This window comes from Habropoda laboriosa, unplaced genomic scaffold (genome assembly GCF_001263275.1).
Source record: "Habropoda laboriosa isolate 0110345459 unplaced genomic scaffold, ASM126327v1 scaffold76, whole genome shotgun sequence".
NCBI lineage: Eukaryota > Metazoa > Arthropoda > Insecta > Hymenoptera > Apidae > Habropoda > Habropoda laboriosa.
In genome coordinates, this window is record NW_017100184.1 from 957,180 (window position 1) to 973,869 (window position 16,690).

Below are 16,690 nucleotides of genomic sequence, written 5' to 3' on the forward strand. Positions count from 1 at the left end.
TCGACTTTCTTTTCCAAATTATCTTTTCTCTCTATTTTTTTTCTTTGTTTTTTTTTTTCGACCGGTTCGAACGGCGAACAAGAAGTAAATTTCGTCGAGAGAATTTTGACGACTCTTCGGAAGCTTGATTTTCTGCATCGATAACAACAGCTTACGACGTGATGTTTGTAAAATGGTTCCCGTCGAAAGGTAAGAGGTATAAGCTTGCGTTGCTTCGTCGTGTGAACAATAGAGGAAAAAAAAAATAAGCTATCCGAGCGTCACGTTGTGCCTCACACACACACACACACACGTATGCAAGAAGATACACTACTACGGATTCTCTACTGAGCCGATACAGTCGCGGTGATCTTTCTCGATAAGAGAGAATCAAGCTTCGAGAGGTAGGAGCAGTACGATCTCTCCGTATTTTTTTAATTTTTTCATCTTTTACGCGAGTCGACAGACGCTTATTTCTACGACGAACACCAAAGCTTTGAACACAATCGGGGCAATAGAGAGACAGAGTCGGACGACGATAAGGGAAACATGGTAGGGGTTGCGGCGACGGGTGGGGGGAGGGGGGGATGAGGGTCGTTTTGGTGCGTCCCAATGAGAAATGCCTCGTAATCACGTACAACTAACAAACGATCATACTCGCTCACACGCATACAAATATAACGCACGCAATGAAACACTTCTCGGCAAATCGCGTGCGGTTCAAAACAGAATGCTCCGATGAGGATCGATTACTACATCTTTGTTTCTTTCTTCCTCTCTTTTTCTCTTCTTTACCTCTCATCGTGTGCGCGTTTTAATCTTGTCCGCTTATTTCCTCTAGTCTCCTGAACATTTCTCCTCGCTAGTCTCATCTCGTTTCTCGCTTTCCCGTTCGTAAAGTCATCGACGAGCCCGACGACGACGACGACTTATCGTATTCACCCGCGATTATCATCCGCAATCCGGTTGCGGATGCGATTAAATATAATTAATACGTATACACAACAATACGTGCAGAAGAGCCCTTTCCTTATTAATAATATATTATCGATAGAGTAGTCCTTAACGTCCGTACAATAACCCCGTTAAATTATCCCGTTACACGATAAACGTAATTCGCCAGCTCGTTGATACGGTTAATATGAAATAATTTAAAGAGTTAGCGGGATATCGAACGTGTGTGTGTGTGTGTGTGTTTGTGTGTGTTTAATGTGTGCGCGCGCGCGACTGGTCTCTCTCTCTCTCTCTCTCTCATTCTTTCTCGTCGACGACTCTACGCATGAACTTTGAACACAGACTTTCGCGGCAAATATTACAAACTAGCATATAGTTTATTCTCTTGCGTTTAATCGGGCCACATCTCTAAGGAGGTGGACGTCTCTCCAGTTTATCGGTTATCGCGCAATTCACTACTCGATGTAATCATAGTCGATCAACGTGGGTGTTTTTTTCTTTCTTTCTTTCCTTTCCATTTCTTTTTTCCGAGTTTTGTGTACAGAGTCGTCGCTTGCTGCACGATGATATCTTCTCAAGAGTGCCGGCGAGAATTCGAACGCGTGATTTTATTTTTTTTTATTTTCTTTTTTTAATGTTTTCAAATGTATCGTGTGATTTGGTGTCCCGACGACCGTTTACGAGCTTTTACCGAAACCAGAATGTCCTAAGCGAGCTTCTTCTCTGTGTTATTGTTGGCCACGTAACCGTTATTGGTTCCGTTGCTGTAACAACTGTTGTATTCTTTATTGTAGATCGTCGCGTACGACGAGACACCGTTTTGTCGCGGCATCGAGTCTTCGAGGACCGGCATGCAGAGGCCGCCGTTCGAGCCGTTCTGCTGGCTGTGCTTCTTCATAGGTTTCCTCGTTTTTTCTACGTACTTCGCTTTGTAAAAGTCCGAAAAGAGACCTAAGAAAAGCACGCCGTGCAAACCGATCCAGATCATGAAGCCACGGGGGTAATTGCACTCTGTGAAGAGAAGCTGGAACTGGTGACTCATGATCAACACGAACTGCACCTGAAACGAGATTCCCGATTGTTGTCTTCAAATCACATTTCTATTTTTCTAACAACGATCGACGATTCGATGGAACTTACCATTTGCAAAGTAGTCAGGTACTTCTTCCACCAGATGTACTTCTGATATTCAGGGCCCATCGCAGCCACCATGTAGTAGAAGTACATTATTATGTGAACGAAAGTGTTCAAGAGGGCAAAGAAGGTGCTATGACCACCTGGCGCGAATTTCATGCCCATCCAGACCGAAAACGGCATTATACCATGATGGATCACGTGAAGCGTCGATACGTGTTGATTCTTCTTCCTCAGAATGAAAAATACCTGAAAAGATAGAACAGGGTTAATCGGAGATTCGTGGAACGATTTATTTATATTCGAAGAACCGAGTGCTTTTCTTGATCGCTAACTCTCCTAGTCGAGCTCGCCTAGGCTTGTATTACCGGTTTTCCGTACAAAATATCGAAGCTTGCGGTTAACCGTACGTAAGCCTTCGGTTAAACCTTCGCAACATCTAGACGAACACCGAGCGATCTCATCTCGGACGTTAATAGAGGCGAAAAGAAATAGGCTACTCAAGGGTAGCAGTATCCCTCGTGAAAGTCTCTAGAGATATAAAACCTTATCGCGTGCCTTGATTTTCGTATTACAACACGGTAACTTTTCCTAACACCGTCGGAGTAACTTTCCGAAAGATTCGATTAAAACTGAAATTTCCAGATAAACAATCGTTCGATATCTAAGCATCGATCTTTCCTCACACTTGACGGATCCAGTGAAAAGGGTCACGACCGTCGCGATTACCATTGCACGAACGTTCCCGTCCAATGAACAACTCTAATAGCAATGGCTGCCTCCGATACTCGCTGGTAGGATTCTCGAGTAGAGCCTAATGCAACGGTATACTCGTGCAACACACAAGCAACCGCACGTACAGCATTAATAGCAGTGCTGCATTAGGCAACCTTATACAGTCACGTGAGACAGGTAGACGTCTTAATCGAACAATTAAGGCTGTAACAAGAAGGAGGAGGAGGAGGAGGTGGTATATAGATGTAAAGGTGGAGAGAAACTTACGGTGTCGAAGAACTCGGTGAACTTGCTGATGTAGTACCACCAGCATGTGTTCGCCATTCGTAACGCCATAGGGCTGTTGGAGTAATCGACCGGCTGGCACCGGAAACTGTATCCTTTCGCCCAGCCACTCATCAAATACTGAAACAAGAAAACGACGGAAAAGTGAGGACAATAAAAGGGGTGCATTGAGCGGTAAGAGGAGGACAATCCAGCATAGGTATAGAGAGTGCGATCGCTCGCTTTTCACGGAGAAACTCTGTCCCACCCTTCCGCCTCTCTCCGCCCTCCTGGCCGCGCTTTGTTCGATCAAGAAGCCGGGACAGAGAAAGAGAGAGAGAGAGAGAGAGAGAGAGAGAGAGGGGAAACAAAAGAGCCTCGAACGTGGGCTAGGCTCTCTGTGTGTTTCCCTCGCAAGACGATTTCGCTACTCTGTATCTCGAATTCTAAAAGCCCGCGCGCTCCTTCGAGAATTACGAACAATGCGGCTTGTTTCGCCTTTCGACCGTGTTTTCACAATTTTTCCGAAAAATCAGGCCACAAGGAGAACCTCCCAGCCTGACCTTAACGGTTCGTATTGCTGCCCACCGCCAATGGCACTGATTCGTCGAGGTAAACCCGAATACCCACGGCCACCAGCATCGTTTCAAACGTCCTTCCTTATCGAAGTTTACTCTTTTCCGTCAATCGTTCCAGTTTTATCTTTCTTTCTTTTTCGTAACGACGTGTCTGAATAATCATCGTAAATGTCCGGAAACTACGTGCCCGAACGTGAAAACGAGATCGCGTGCGTTGAACGTGTTGCGGAAGCGAAACCTCGCGAGGTCGTCGCGGTGTCGCGATAATTGACTAAATGGCAACGATTGTATTCAAACCAGGCACGGATATAACGTTACAAGCATCCGCGAGGAACTTGTCCTCGTGCTCGAGAGACGTCCGGAGGTTCCCTAGAAAAAAGGTTAACCTTGCAATCATCGTCCTGATTCGATACTGCAATCAAAGCGCACAAATTCTCCGTTTTTTCTCTTTTACAAAAGTTGATGTCCTTCGCGTATTTCTTTATCTGCGTCACGAGTACGTCTGGATATTATAAATGATCGTTAATAGGATTCAACTTACGCGCGATAAAGGTAACAACACAACGACGTCCTGGAGAAGAGACACGGAACGTTTTGCTCTCTCTTATCCGGGGAAGGTGAACATCGAAGTAACCGGTTATTTCGCAGAGTTCGAGAGCCGAAACAAGCGGTTGCAACCGTTCAGGCGGCATGGTTTCAATAACTTACGAGTGCATAAGGCTGTTGCTAATATCTATTGAAAAATTCTATGCATCCGTGAGCGAGTCACGGTCGCGGTTATTGCCGTTATGGGAACACATCTCCGTCCCCACTCTGTCTTTACTCGATTCCAACTTTAAGCTAAAAGTCAGCGTTCATTTCACGCGAAATTTCTTCGTTAAGACTGCGATCAAACTGGATGCGCATTCTGACAAACTCGATACATCCAAACGATCGAACGTGTATACAGATTCTCACGATGTTTACTTTGTCGGAACGTCAATTCTTGTTCCACGTCTTCCAAGTAACAAATTGCGATGATTGCGCGAAAGGAAAAAAGAGTTAAAGGCATCGTAACCAGCGTATTGCGCATAAACGAAAGACACAACGGCCCGATGCAATTTGACCATTCGCGTTTGGAAAAGTGACTCACCGATGCGACTGACTAAACTCTCGAAAGGTACAATTCGAAGCGAGCCGTAAACTCGACGGAGTCTCGCGCCGAAGAAGACCTTTCTATACAAATTTTAGACAGATGCGTACGGCAAATCTCTTTATTAATAATTTCGTACAGAATGATAAACTTGGAAGCAACGTGAAATGCATAATGCAACGAGACGAGAGGTAGTTTGACCGCGTTTTTTCCCTCTTTCGCACACACTTTGCATCGTCTTCGAGGGTTTCCTTCTCAGCTTCGACGATCTCACTAACTTCACTGTCGCTCTCCATTTTGAAGTATTGAAAAATTTTGCAACAAACGCACGTATCTCTGTGCGAGGCTGTAACGTGTCGCTCGTTCGCTACACGGCGTACTGCTTTGAGACAACAAAATCAGTGGACGTGCCACGCACGTAATTCCAGCGCAAGTGGTTAATACGCTCGAAATTGGAGCTGAACAGGCACGCTACTTGAAACTTCTCGCAACCTTACGCTAATCTCTTCTCCTTCTGTTTTCTTGCAGCAAAAAAAATTGCCTCGGTACGTTGTAAAGATACACTTGATAGAATTTCAAGGGTTGAATCCTATTATAAACTCTCCGGAACAGGCAGGCAGGCAATGATCACGTTCTTTAGTTGTCAACCGAAGCTTTCTCGTTTCACGGAGGAAGCTCTCCGCGAAATTTCTCGGGTATCGCGTGACGCACACGACATCCGAATCACGCGATTCGATCGGTATGATCGACGCCAGGACACGGCATTCCATTAAACTTGACCGTGTTAAGCCCGAGCCAGAGTTAGAAAAGCTCCGGTGGTAGTTGCGTGGGTCGTATATAACGAGAACACTCGCCGTGTACGGCCGAGGGAGTTGTGTGTCAAGGCCACGCGAGCCACGGTGTGTGTGATCTGTTTCGCGAGCGTACGCACGCCACGGTCATTTTTTCAACGCGGTTTCATCGACGCCTGTCGTACCTGCGCCGATTAGAATTTCGCGAGCCGCCACACACTGCTCCACATTCCGCCTCGTTTCGTTCCTTTCTACGGGTTCTCTAACGGCTGAGAACGGGATAAATCGTGGTATATTTCTTCAAATCTATCGCGTTCATCGTTCCGTGCACGTCCCGCGTTAGCTGCGATCAGATTTTCGGAGCTTTTCGTTCTAGACTCTCTCTCTCTCTTTCTCTGTGTCTCCTCTTCTCCTCCTGCTCAGGAAAGTGTTTCACCGGCATTGCAGTAACTCAGAAGTCTAAAGGACACACCGACACACACAGACCGTGTGTCGTGATGTAATAGTACTGGTAGCGGGGTTTCCTTGTAACCCTAATTACGCCTAGTCTGCAATACCGAACGTCGGAATAGTTGTCCAGAAGAATACCGTTCGTACAGGAAGTCTTGGACAGTATCGAGTACTTATGAGCACGTCTAGAAGTGGGTCTTAAATAGCAATTACGAGTTTCTTGCTTCCTGTGTGTTTCGAAATGTACCACGTATGACTTTATCGAAGTCCACGTAGCAAATTTCACACCTGCTTCCGTAGGATATATGCATGTACGTGTGAAACTGGCGGAATCGTGTCATCGTGTCACGAAAATTACGTCCCTGCTCATTACGGTATCCCCTCCCCGTTCTGTCAATGGTAAAACCGAACGAACGGTCCACTTGGACATTCACGGCGTACTAATAGCTCCTCCCTGACGAGACGAGGAAAGTTCTTTCGATGTTCTCTCAGCGTTGCTAATACGCTCCCCGAATTGCTCGTTCGACTTTAGGGGGGAAAGCTGCTGCTCGCTCCCGCGTCGAATGGCTTTTGTGAAAATAAATCGATTCGTTTACGAGGTTCGATGGATAAGAAGAAGTTTCTTTATCGATTTAATTCCTCGTTCTCTACGTAACGATCTTGTTTACCGATCTACCGAGAAGTCTTACTCGCGCGCGTTCGTAATCAATTCGCAACGTAGACCATACAGAAACTACACGCATACGCGAACAATTGCATCGATAAATGAGAATGCGGTAACAGACCTCGCTCTTGTCTTCCAAGTAGAGTTCACCCGAGGCGATCCCTCGAATTATCTTCAATGCCACGCTATCAACGTGAAAAGCTAGCTGGACGTGTGCAACTGACGAAACGAAACAACGATTAACCGGCTACGAGCGATAACGTTATCGAGAGGCAGACGTCACTTGTGATTCACTTCGGCAGATGATTCGATCCACATTTCTTACATTCCGTACAGAATGATTACGGATACACCACGCAGTTTACGCGTGTGTTTGTAAACGGCGAAACCAGGAAACATTTTCGAAGGAGTAAAACGTTGATCTCGAAATAGGACAAATTGTGGTCGATATCGAACTGTTTCGTTGGAGAGATAGATAAGAATTGGGGCGACGTAGGTGTTTTTGTTAAGAATAGATCTTAAACTCTCGAGCTGATTTTCTGCTGCGAGAGTAATTTTTAGGGAAACAAGAGGTGATAACGGCATCGATCGTCAGTGACCAAGTTACCCCAAAAAAATGCGTTTGCAAATTTCATTTGAATTCTATTAGACTCGTTTACATGGTCGGGGGAAGAGAGAAAGAGAGAGAGAAGCGGAACGTAGGATACGTCGCCTCGTATACCGTCTGCCATCGTTCATGAATAAGTCCGTGGATTCATTATTGTAGGAACGAAACGACGGAGAACGATTTACGACTCCGCCGCATTTACCAGAAAGCGTATAAGAACGAGGGGAGTATTAAAATGTCAAATCATTTTTCGTACTAACCATCGCGCAGCACTTTGCGATTCTAATCGGCTAAGCTTTGTGCCCACGGTCGAACGAGTACGATTTATGCATACATTTTTGTCGAGTCACTATACGAACGATTGTAAATTAATTTGACTTGAAATCCATTCAAATTTACACACATAAAATTAGCTGCCCAATTATTATTCACTGTTAGTAGCTTCATAATCTTTCTCTACCTCTAACTTCGTTGTTTTTCTACTCCGTGCTAAAAATACGAGAGAGAGGCAGAGAGAAAAAGAAATAATTGCCGGAGATTCACCTCCGCCGAATTTTTCTACGTAGAAAATAAAATAAAATAATTCGAGGATGAATACTAATAAGTGCAGGAAATAGAAGCAAAAATTCCTCTCGAGTCGGTTTCTGACCTCTCTCTCTCTCGCGAATTTTCTAGAATAAAAATGGTACCGGTGTGTATTATATCGTCGGAATATTCGAGGATAAATTTACGTCTCTTCGATTGGTCCTCGAAATGGCCGATTTTCACGACTTCCACGTCCACGGGATACATTCTTCTCATCCACTCCGACGATTTACATCTGCGCCACTTGATCAAATCCGACGACCTCGATAGCCTCGATATTCGAAGATGACCCTCAACGTCACTTGATCGTCTTCGATCGGTTCTAATATCTCCTCGACGAGCGTGTCATCGAGCCTCTCTTCTGCTAATAGTTCGCGAGACCAGATTCAATATACGTATCAAAGAATCCCTAGATTTTGCAGAAAATTCACGTACTATTCCATGAACGAACGAAAGAAAGAAAGAAATGTTGAAAGCAAGCAAGAAAGAATTGTACGATATTTGTTGCTACTTTTCGCATCGATTCTGATTCGTCAGTCTCAGTCGTCGATTCTCTGATCATCAGAATGTTTCTCATATCGATAAAAGACGGGCGAATAATAATTGGATCGACGACGAAAAAAAAAAAAAAAAAACGCACAGAAAGTAAGGCTCGTGTGTGCCCATCTCTACGTGAGTACGATTCTCACGAGATAACTGTACCCGAGCGTGCATGCGACATACTAAGCACAAACCAAATACGATCGGTATTTGATTAAATACGCACGCGCATTCTTGACCCTCGTCAGAGCACCGGGAGCAATTGGAACGCGTCGTCGGGGACAAGCCTCTCTATTTTCACGAACCAGGAAATCGATCCTGATCGGACTCGAGGAACACCGCGTTCCGAGCACTTTCGATCGGTAACGCTCGATCAATCGGCGAACCACAGCGTTCAACGCTGTCGCTAGAATCGTGCAACAATTAATATCACGATCAATTTGTACGAATAGTCCCTTTCGACTCGCAATCAGAGAAGAAGATGGAAGAAACGTCGAAAGAAATTCAGTCGAAGGACAGATCGATTAGGCGCCACAGTGACCTAAATTAGGCACGCACGCGTGCACCACAAATTAGACCTAGGAATGCCTAGGATACTATCTCTCGAATCGTGCAACGTTAGTGTTCTTTCTAATTTATTATACGATACGTATTAGTGGCAAATTCGAAAGGTCGAGAAGAAGAGAAAGAGATTCGTAGATAGAGTCGGTGGGGGATAAAGGATTTCGTCGGACGGTTTTTGCGGATCGTTTGACGGTAGGTTGGCTCGCGAGAGAGCTTTTCATCGACGCGATGAATTCCAGTGAGACTGGCTGAAGGAACGGTCTTATGCAAGCTACGGAGCACCGCATCGTAGCCGGCAGGCAATAACTTTCACGAATAAGGGGCAGGCATATCGTTGCCGAGACTGCCGATTAACTATTCTAGACGGGATCGATGATACATCGGAATGGGATTATTTGAACGCGTTCGTCGACTGAGTCAACAGACAAGTCCGCGTCGGCTGCGTTTCTCTGCCTACATATGGGTATAATCGAAACGATGGAGGAGAACGCAAACTGTGTTCTCTAATATTATACAGGTAAATGCACATAGAGGGGGGGGGGGAGAGAAAAGGGTAGAAGACGAACCTCGTAGAAGATCCATGAGGAGAATAGTGTTTGTATCAAGTTGTACGCTATCAGGATTTCCCGGAGGTTGAAAGGCTTTTTATTTTCCATTATCCTCGGTCCCAAAACCTTGCTGAAATAAGCGTATGATAGGCATATCGCCATCGTCGGGAAAGGACTGCTCATCATTAGCCAATTGTTCACCCTGGGATCTGGAATCAGAAGAACCATTCCGTTAAAATGTGTCGCAATCGTCGAACCGATCGTTCGAAAAACTCTCTCTCGAAGAATTCTCTCGGGTAAAAAATCCGGCGTGATTAAGTCGGAAGCAGATCGTACTAATTAATATCGCGGTTCTGAATGGAGGGGACAGATCGTTAGCGGCGCGATTGCTAGGGAGCCTCGAAATTAAAGGACCAACGAACACACACGGCTCTATTTAGAAAGGCATATTAAAGCGTAGGCATTCGCGACGTGCTCGACTAGAAACGAACAGCTGAGCAAATGAAAGATTGTGCTGCGAGCAATCTCGTATCAACCGACGAGGATGAATCCTCCTCCTCGCAAACTTTGTCCGCGCGTCTAACGCGAAATCCCCGCGTCCACTTCGTTAGTGGTTACCGCTAATTAAACCTCCTGCCCGGTGCTATCTCTCCTTCGACATCCACGGTGATAACGTTAAATCCGTGTTTAACTATCGGTTCTTCGGCCGCGATTCTTAAACGACCGGTCGAACAGAAAGCAAACAATCGTTCTTTCTCCTTGCTCCTTTTTCCCCCTTTAACCCTTACCCTCACCTTTCTCTCCGTCTTTCTCTCCTCGCCCGGTGTTCTCCTTTTGTCTCTCCCAAAAAAACGCCCTTCTCCTCGCCAACTCGCCCTCTTCGTAACTTTATGCATCGTCATTTACGGTACAATAAAGCTCGTTATGACGATTTTCCTGTCATTAAGCGACAATAAAGTATATAGGCTTCCCGGTTCGTTAACCTCTTTACATCGCCGCGATTATTTTTAGAAGTGAAACAGAGTAATCCGGTACTTTACTTTAACGGCCGATCGAACGCTCTCGTGTACGTATCGAGAGAAAATTGAAACTGTTAGCACGTCGACGGCACGCTATTCAAACAGTAGCGCGAACCACGTTTACCGAGTGTCTGTGGCTTTTAGAAAAGGAAAAGTGAATCGAACAGTTTGGTACACGCACCGGCTAGAAATGTATGAAGAGAAGAAAAAAGAAGAGAGGAGAAATATTCCAATCGAGAGACTGTATATGTACTCGCGGCTTTTCATACGGAGAAATTAACCGGTAATTGCAAGGTTCCGCCGCCGTGTCCCGTTCTAGACGAGACGCAAAGAGAGTTACATATCTTTACGATTATACCCATTTTAATGTTTACCTTCTGTAACCCAGATTTCAGACGACAATGGCGTCATTAGGAACATTTGGCCCACGATAGAGAACAATGCCCAATGTCGCGGAGAAGGGTGAAATAACGAACGAGAAGGGAGAACGGGTTAATTATTTCCAATACACGGATAACTCTGAACTTTCCCGTTCTGCTATAAAAAGGAAAAAAAAAAGAAGAAATACCTCGAATATTCGAATGCGCATTAGAGAAATTAAACGGCTTACAGATCATCCTCCTTCCCCCTTTTTCTGGATTTTTCCTTTCCTGAGTGATTATAACTCGTCGTTTGCAACGTACGTGATTTAAGTTTCATCGTGGCGATGTTGTTTAATTTGAAGGCGACGTAAAAATATACGTTAGTTTATTATTCATACGAAACTCAAGAACGTGTAAGATTACGTAACAGTTGGGTAAGAACTAACGTAGATTTGGAAAGAACCTTCGAGTAATTAAGCGAAATAGCTGTTCGTTGTTCGAAGAGGACGCGTGGCAATTCGCCGAAATGCGACGCATTCGGATGAAAAGTATTCTAATTGGTCGGGAACGGAAGAGAAAGGTTAGATTGCTGCCGGTTTACCACAAGTGTGCCACGTATTTCTCTCTTTAATGCACGTTTTTTCGTGCGGAGCTGCTCACAAAAGAGGCACCGAGCTTCTTCCCTTCCGCGTCAGACAACATCTCGGATTTATTAACAACTGCTCCACGTGGACCAGAATTGACGAGCCATTGCTCGATCGGTACCGATCAGTTATTTCGAATCGATTCTCCCAATAATATCTTCAACTCGAGAAAACGATAAGTCTAAGAATTGGTCTTTAAAAGCTCTTCGAATCGTCGTAATTTCCAAAGGAAGCCATAAGCTAAGTTTCCAAATTCTCTAACAGACAGATCGAGATTTTTTCCTCCACGATCTCCGCCAGGACAGCCATTTTCACGGACAGCTGACCATCGACAACGTGTAATTTCTCAAGAACAACTGTCGCACACGGTTGTTACGTAACAATGGGAATAGAGAGCAACGGTGACATTCCCCGTTCGCAAAAGGCGAGTGTCGATGTGTCGCAACGGGGGGGTGTTATTATACGCGCGTTGAAAAGTGGAACAATCAGCGCGTGATTTAGAAGTTGGCCGCGGATTATGCAATTCCATGGTGGACGTGCTGGATGTGCATCGTGGCGCGCGGGCACGAGCGAGCACGAGGTGAACGCGCGCGCACACACCTGCTTCGACGTCGGAGTTTTGCCCTCTCGTTAGAATTTATTAACCGTATCGACGCACACTGCTTCATTTCGCTATACGATTTTGCAAAGCGCCATTGTTCGGCGTTATTGCTAAACGAATGTTAACGAATTCACTCGGATCAACTGTAACTGATTGTTGGCCCAACTTCCTCCGCATGCCTATTAACCTTTCGACATTTTTTTTTCTTTCATTTATACATTCAGTCATATTGTTCCTTTTCTTAACGATTGCGCGTATCGTAGCTTCCCCCCCACCTTACTTCGTTACCGACGCCGCAGCTTACGTTTCGAAAAAGTCTAGGAAAAATTGTACACGGCTGAAGTCTCGGATTATTTCCCCGCGAGCGCCTGCGACGACGCGCGAAATAGGGGTAGTAATTTAGAGGAAAACTCGTCGCTATTCTCTCGGCAAATAACCAGGAAGAAACGCGTTCATCCCTTCCAACCCGCGAAGTGGATTAGAAACACGCGGTACAAAAGGACCTTTGTTGCCAGCTGCTGCGGAAAATGTTGACCCCGATAAATAGAGCCAGATACGCTAGATCTTTTCATCCGAAATTACCGCTTTTCCCCGAACCGACGTGTCTTTCTTAAAAAAAAAAAAAAAAGAAGAAAAAATTTTTGAAAATTCCAACAGCGACGAATAAAATCGAACATTATTTTATCGTATATCACTCTCGTAAGAAATCGTGACTGAAATACATCCGAAGGAACCGTACATATACGGGTGCGTACTTATTTAAGAGTGTTGCTCGCGTTCCAACAATGACGCGTCGCGTACACGGTCGGCGAATCGCGACAATAACCCGCAAGTAACCATACGAAAGCATACGATGGCATACGAAGGTGTACGAAGAGCACGAGAGAAATATTCTCGGCCGTGGGAAATTCAGAGAAGCACCACCACGCTTCTGACGCTTCTCCTACTGTCCGTTAGCTTGGATAAATTTCTCTCGAGCAGCATTTTTTTTTTTATTCAACCCTACGCGGCAAGATGCGGCAGAGTTCGTTCAGGGAGGCGCTCGCCGGAACTTCCGCTGAATTACCCTTGCACTCACGTGACCCGAACCGACGACACACGAACGCGCACCCACTGGACGATCCCATATTTTCCACGGCTCTTTTGTGTCCTTTTCGTACACTTTCCAGTCGGCATATCGAACTTTCGGTATGAAAATTCAATCGTAACTCGTTATGGAAGTTGAACGAACGATCGTGGCGTTTCGTAGCTCTCGTTCTACGGTAACTTTCGCGCCGCTTGATCAAATTATCGAGAGACGAAATCCGCCCTGTGAACCACTGACCGAAGATTAGCGCCCAGATTATCTCGACGATTAGCAAGAAGTTGAAATTAGGCGTTGTCAGCGGGAACGATTCCACTCAGACAGTTTCAATCGCCACTTAACGCCTCATCGAAAGTTCTCCCTGATTTTTAGCCACCTACGAAATATGTGAATCAAGCCACTTCACCGGTCTCGATGAGATCTTTTTTTTTTTTCACCAACGTGACACAATCTCTCTCTCTCTCTCTCTCTCTCTCTCTCTCTCGTCTGATAACCGCAGGTACGAAACGTAAGATCTTTTTGCCTTCGGAAATACGTTACGCGACCGTTATCTGACTCTATTATCGAACCGATTATTCTGAATCCAGAAGAACACATTGAAATTCGATAGAAAGTGTTTACAATTGCCCCTTCCAATAACACAGGTGTCTATAAGTCAGGTTTTTCGATAGCTGGCTATCTCTCAGCCGTTTCGCATTGTCGAGCACACGTTAAATCCCCGGGACGTGATCTTATTATAAACGTTTAGCCGAATGAGCATCGGATGTAAATACAAGAAGAGATTGCAATGGCGCAGCAGCAGCAACCTCGGGTGTAATCAGGCAAGACCGCCTCTTGGTCTACACGGGATACGATTAGCGGAAAACACGGCCTGTTGGCTTGCCAGTATTAAATCGATAATCCACACACCGTGTAGCATGGGAACATGAAAAGAGGGCTGGTCAATTCGAGCCCCTTAACCGCTCGTAAGTCTTGCTACGGTTGCACACCAACCTCTCGTCGCGAATGAATCCACGAAGGCCGTGGAAACTGCAGCCTGTGGCGGCCGAGTAACGCAATCGTCCAAATGAACGTTCCAACCCCGGACCACTCACTTACCGCTATCATCGTCACCCTCCGGCTTCGCCACTCTCTGTCACTTCGTCAAGCTTTACGAGTGTTCTTAGGGTAGGTCCTTTCCTCTTCGAACAGGGCAATTTGTGACTCTTACGAAGAGAGATTTTTGTAGAGAAGAAGAGAAAGAGTAGAATGTTGTCCACGTTTTAGTCAGGCGAGAATTAACGAGTCGATTTCTGATTAATTTCAACCTTGATAAAAAAGGATTCGGTGGGAGGTTTCATTCATACTGACGCAATCGTACAAGTGATTGGAAAGTTATGGCCGACAAGGTACGTCACCGGTGAATCAGTTTTGGAAACGCTGGCGTGTAGATGGAAGACGGGTCCTTTTTCCTTCTTCTTTTTTCCCTTTTTTCTCTCGCCCCTGTTCGTTTGGCCAACAGCGGCGGCTCGAAAAATTCCGGAATGACGTTGACGTGAATGGAAGCGAAGAATTCGAAGCTGATCGAAGGGAAATTGGGAACAAGATGGAAGCGACGTTACGACACTTTATTGACACACGCGGCACAGGAGGGAACCGAGGGGTCATTTTGAAAATATGCACACGACAAATACGCCTGCTCTCTGGTCATCGACGAGCAGCCATCGTGCTCCTCCTCGAATCGCGCGTAGATTCGTCGTGTCCCCGTTCGAACGCGACGTTACGAAAGAAAACGATCCGTCGCATTTCTCCGCTTTCATCGGTTATCCAGCGTAATTTGCTTGAAAAAACCCACGGGTTTTTCGTATCGAATCGTTTTAATGATTTCTCTTCACTTCCAACTGATCTCACCTTACTATTAGATACATAATATTATACAGTTCTATAGATGTTTGAATTTGTCACTGACTCGGCTGGTTGCATCGAGTGAAATCGGTAAGTATGACTCGACACTTCGTGACGAGCGGAAAAAGAATTTCATTGGAGCGCGGGAAAATTCAGCTGGAATTTATTTTTAATCGCGACCTGTTAGGGAAACGTGTCCATTTCTTTCCCCTCTTCTTCCGCGAACACGCTTTTACTCGGTTTTCTTCGTTTACAATAATAAATGTACCTGGTCGATGCAACGAGATGGTAAAAGTTTCTTTTTGATTTTCAGTACAGTCACAACAGACTGGCCTATTTAAATGCCGTAGACCCGAGGGAACCGATCGAGAGTCGCTCTTATCCTTTACCACCGCTTTACCGTCTGCTTAATGTTCTAAAAGAAAAATCTACTTACCGGACTTGTTATCCATCAGGTCCCTGTACCCGTGCACCAGGTCCGCCACTATAGTTGTCATCTTGGCTCGAGTCTGAAAGCAGAACAAAGCACAACCTCTTTACTCAACCCCGATTAGAAATTCGTGAAAATGGAGCTTCGGAATATTTTACGGATCGATACGAGTGTTGCTGCTGGTTCATTTACAATTTCTTTAACGACTCTTCTCTCCTTTCTTTCTCTTTTTATAATACTACAAAGCAAGATCGCAACGTTAGAACAGTTGCGCGTTCTCAGCAACGAACGGAAATCGCATAGAACTGGGAATAATCGAGGTGACAAAGGGAATCGTTCTCTCGATCCATTCGCTTTACGCAGATTGCGTGCAAACTGGTTTTTCACGGGAACATAACGAAGGTGCATCGATCGTTTTGTCTCTTGAACGCGTCCGTAAGGTTTTTCCCACACGTTCGATCGTTACCTGTTACCTTTCTTTCCTTCTTTTCTGAAAAGTCACACCGATGAAACGCGAGGCAGTCATCGGAACGCCGGGAATTCTCGAATCTCCCGCAAACACTCTATCCTTTCCCCTTGAAAAAAAGAAAAGTAGGAAGAAAAAGGTCCTCTCGATCGTACATTCGTTACCGAAGAAATTCGTCGGTCAGAGAATTGAAACGTCGAATGCCGGCAGAAAAGGCGGGCGCAACGACCGTTTCTGTATTACTTAACTTCCTTTTGTAAGAAAGTTCTGGATCGGGTCCGGTGTGAAATGTGAGTTCGCAAGTTGAAAAAAGCGGGACGACGACGACCGAACGGACGTGCAAATCGATTAATTACGCAAGGCGAGAATTAAGTCGCGGAATTAAAGCCTCCCCACGGAATTAATGCACACTCGATTATCCGAGGGGGATATGCCCGGCGTGTGGAATCGGGTCACAGAGTTTTTCGCGCCATCGCTGTCTGCCGGATTGCCCACGCGAAATTGTCTCGCTTGCAAGTTTTTTCTCTTTTTTCCTTTCAACGCTGCCTGCCACCTCTCCGCCAGGTGGGACGATCCTAGTTCGCGTCGATAAGACGGCTTGATTAATTGAAAAGGAACGAAGCAGCAGGTAAATAATAGAACGTCACACCGGTGGCTATCGGTAAAATGTTTTAG

General features: G+C 45.5%; 1 protein-coding gene across 1 annotated transcript in view; it reads right to left on the reverse strand.

Annotated features, from left to right (window-relative positions):
- Nucleotides 1–33: 33 nt before the first annotated feature.
- Nucleotides 34–16,690, reverse strand: part of LOC108579407 (elongation of very long chain fatty acids protein AAEL008004-like) — a 24,284-nt gene continuing 7,627 nt past the window's right edge. The window contains exons 2-6 of the mRNA XM_017942935.1: nucleotides 15,556–15,628; nucleotides 9,544–9,734; nucleotides 3,070–3,207; nucleotides 2,074–2,316; nucleotides 34–1,993 (exon numbers count right to left, since the gene is read on the reverse strand). Coding sequence (XP_017798424.1) covers nucleotides 1,640–1,993; nucleotides 2,074–2,316; nucleotides 3,070–3,207; nucleotides 9,544–9,734; nucleotides 15,556–15,616 — 987 coding nt within the window. The 5' untranslated portion in view covers nucleotides 15,617–15,628 and the 3' untranslated portion in view covers nucleotides 34–1,639. The remainder of the gene's footprint in view (nucleotides 1,994–2,073; nucleotides 2,317–3,069; nucleotides 3,208–9,543; nucleotides 9,735–15,555; nucleotides 15,629–16,690) is intronic.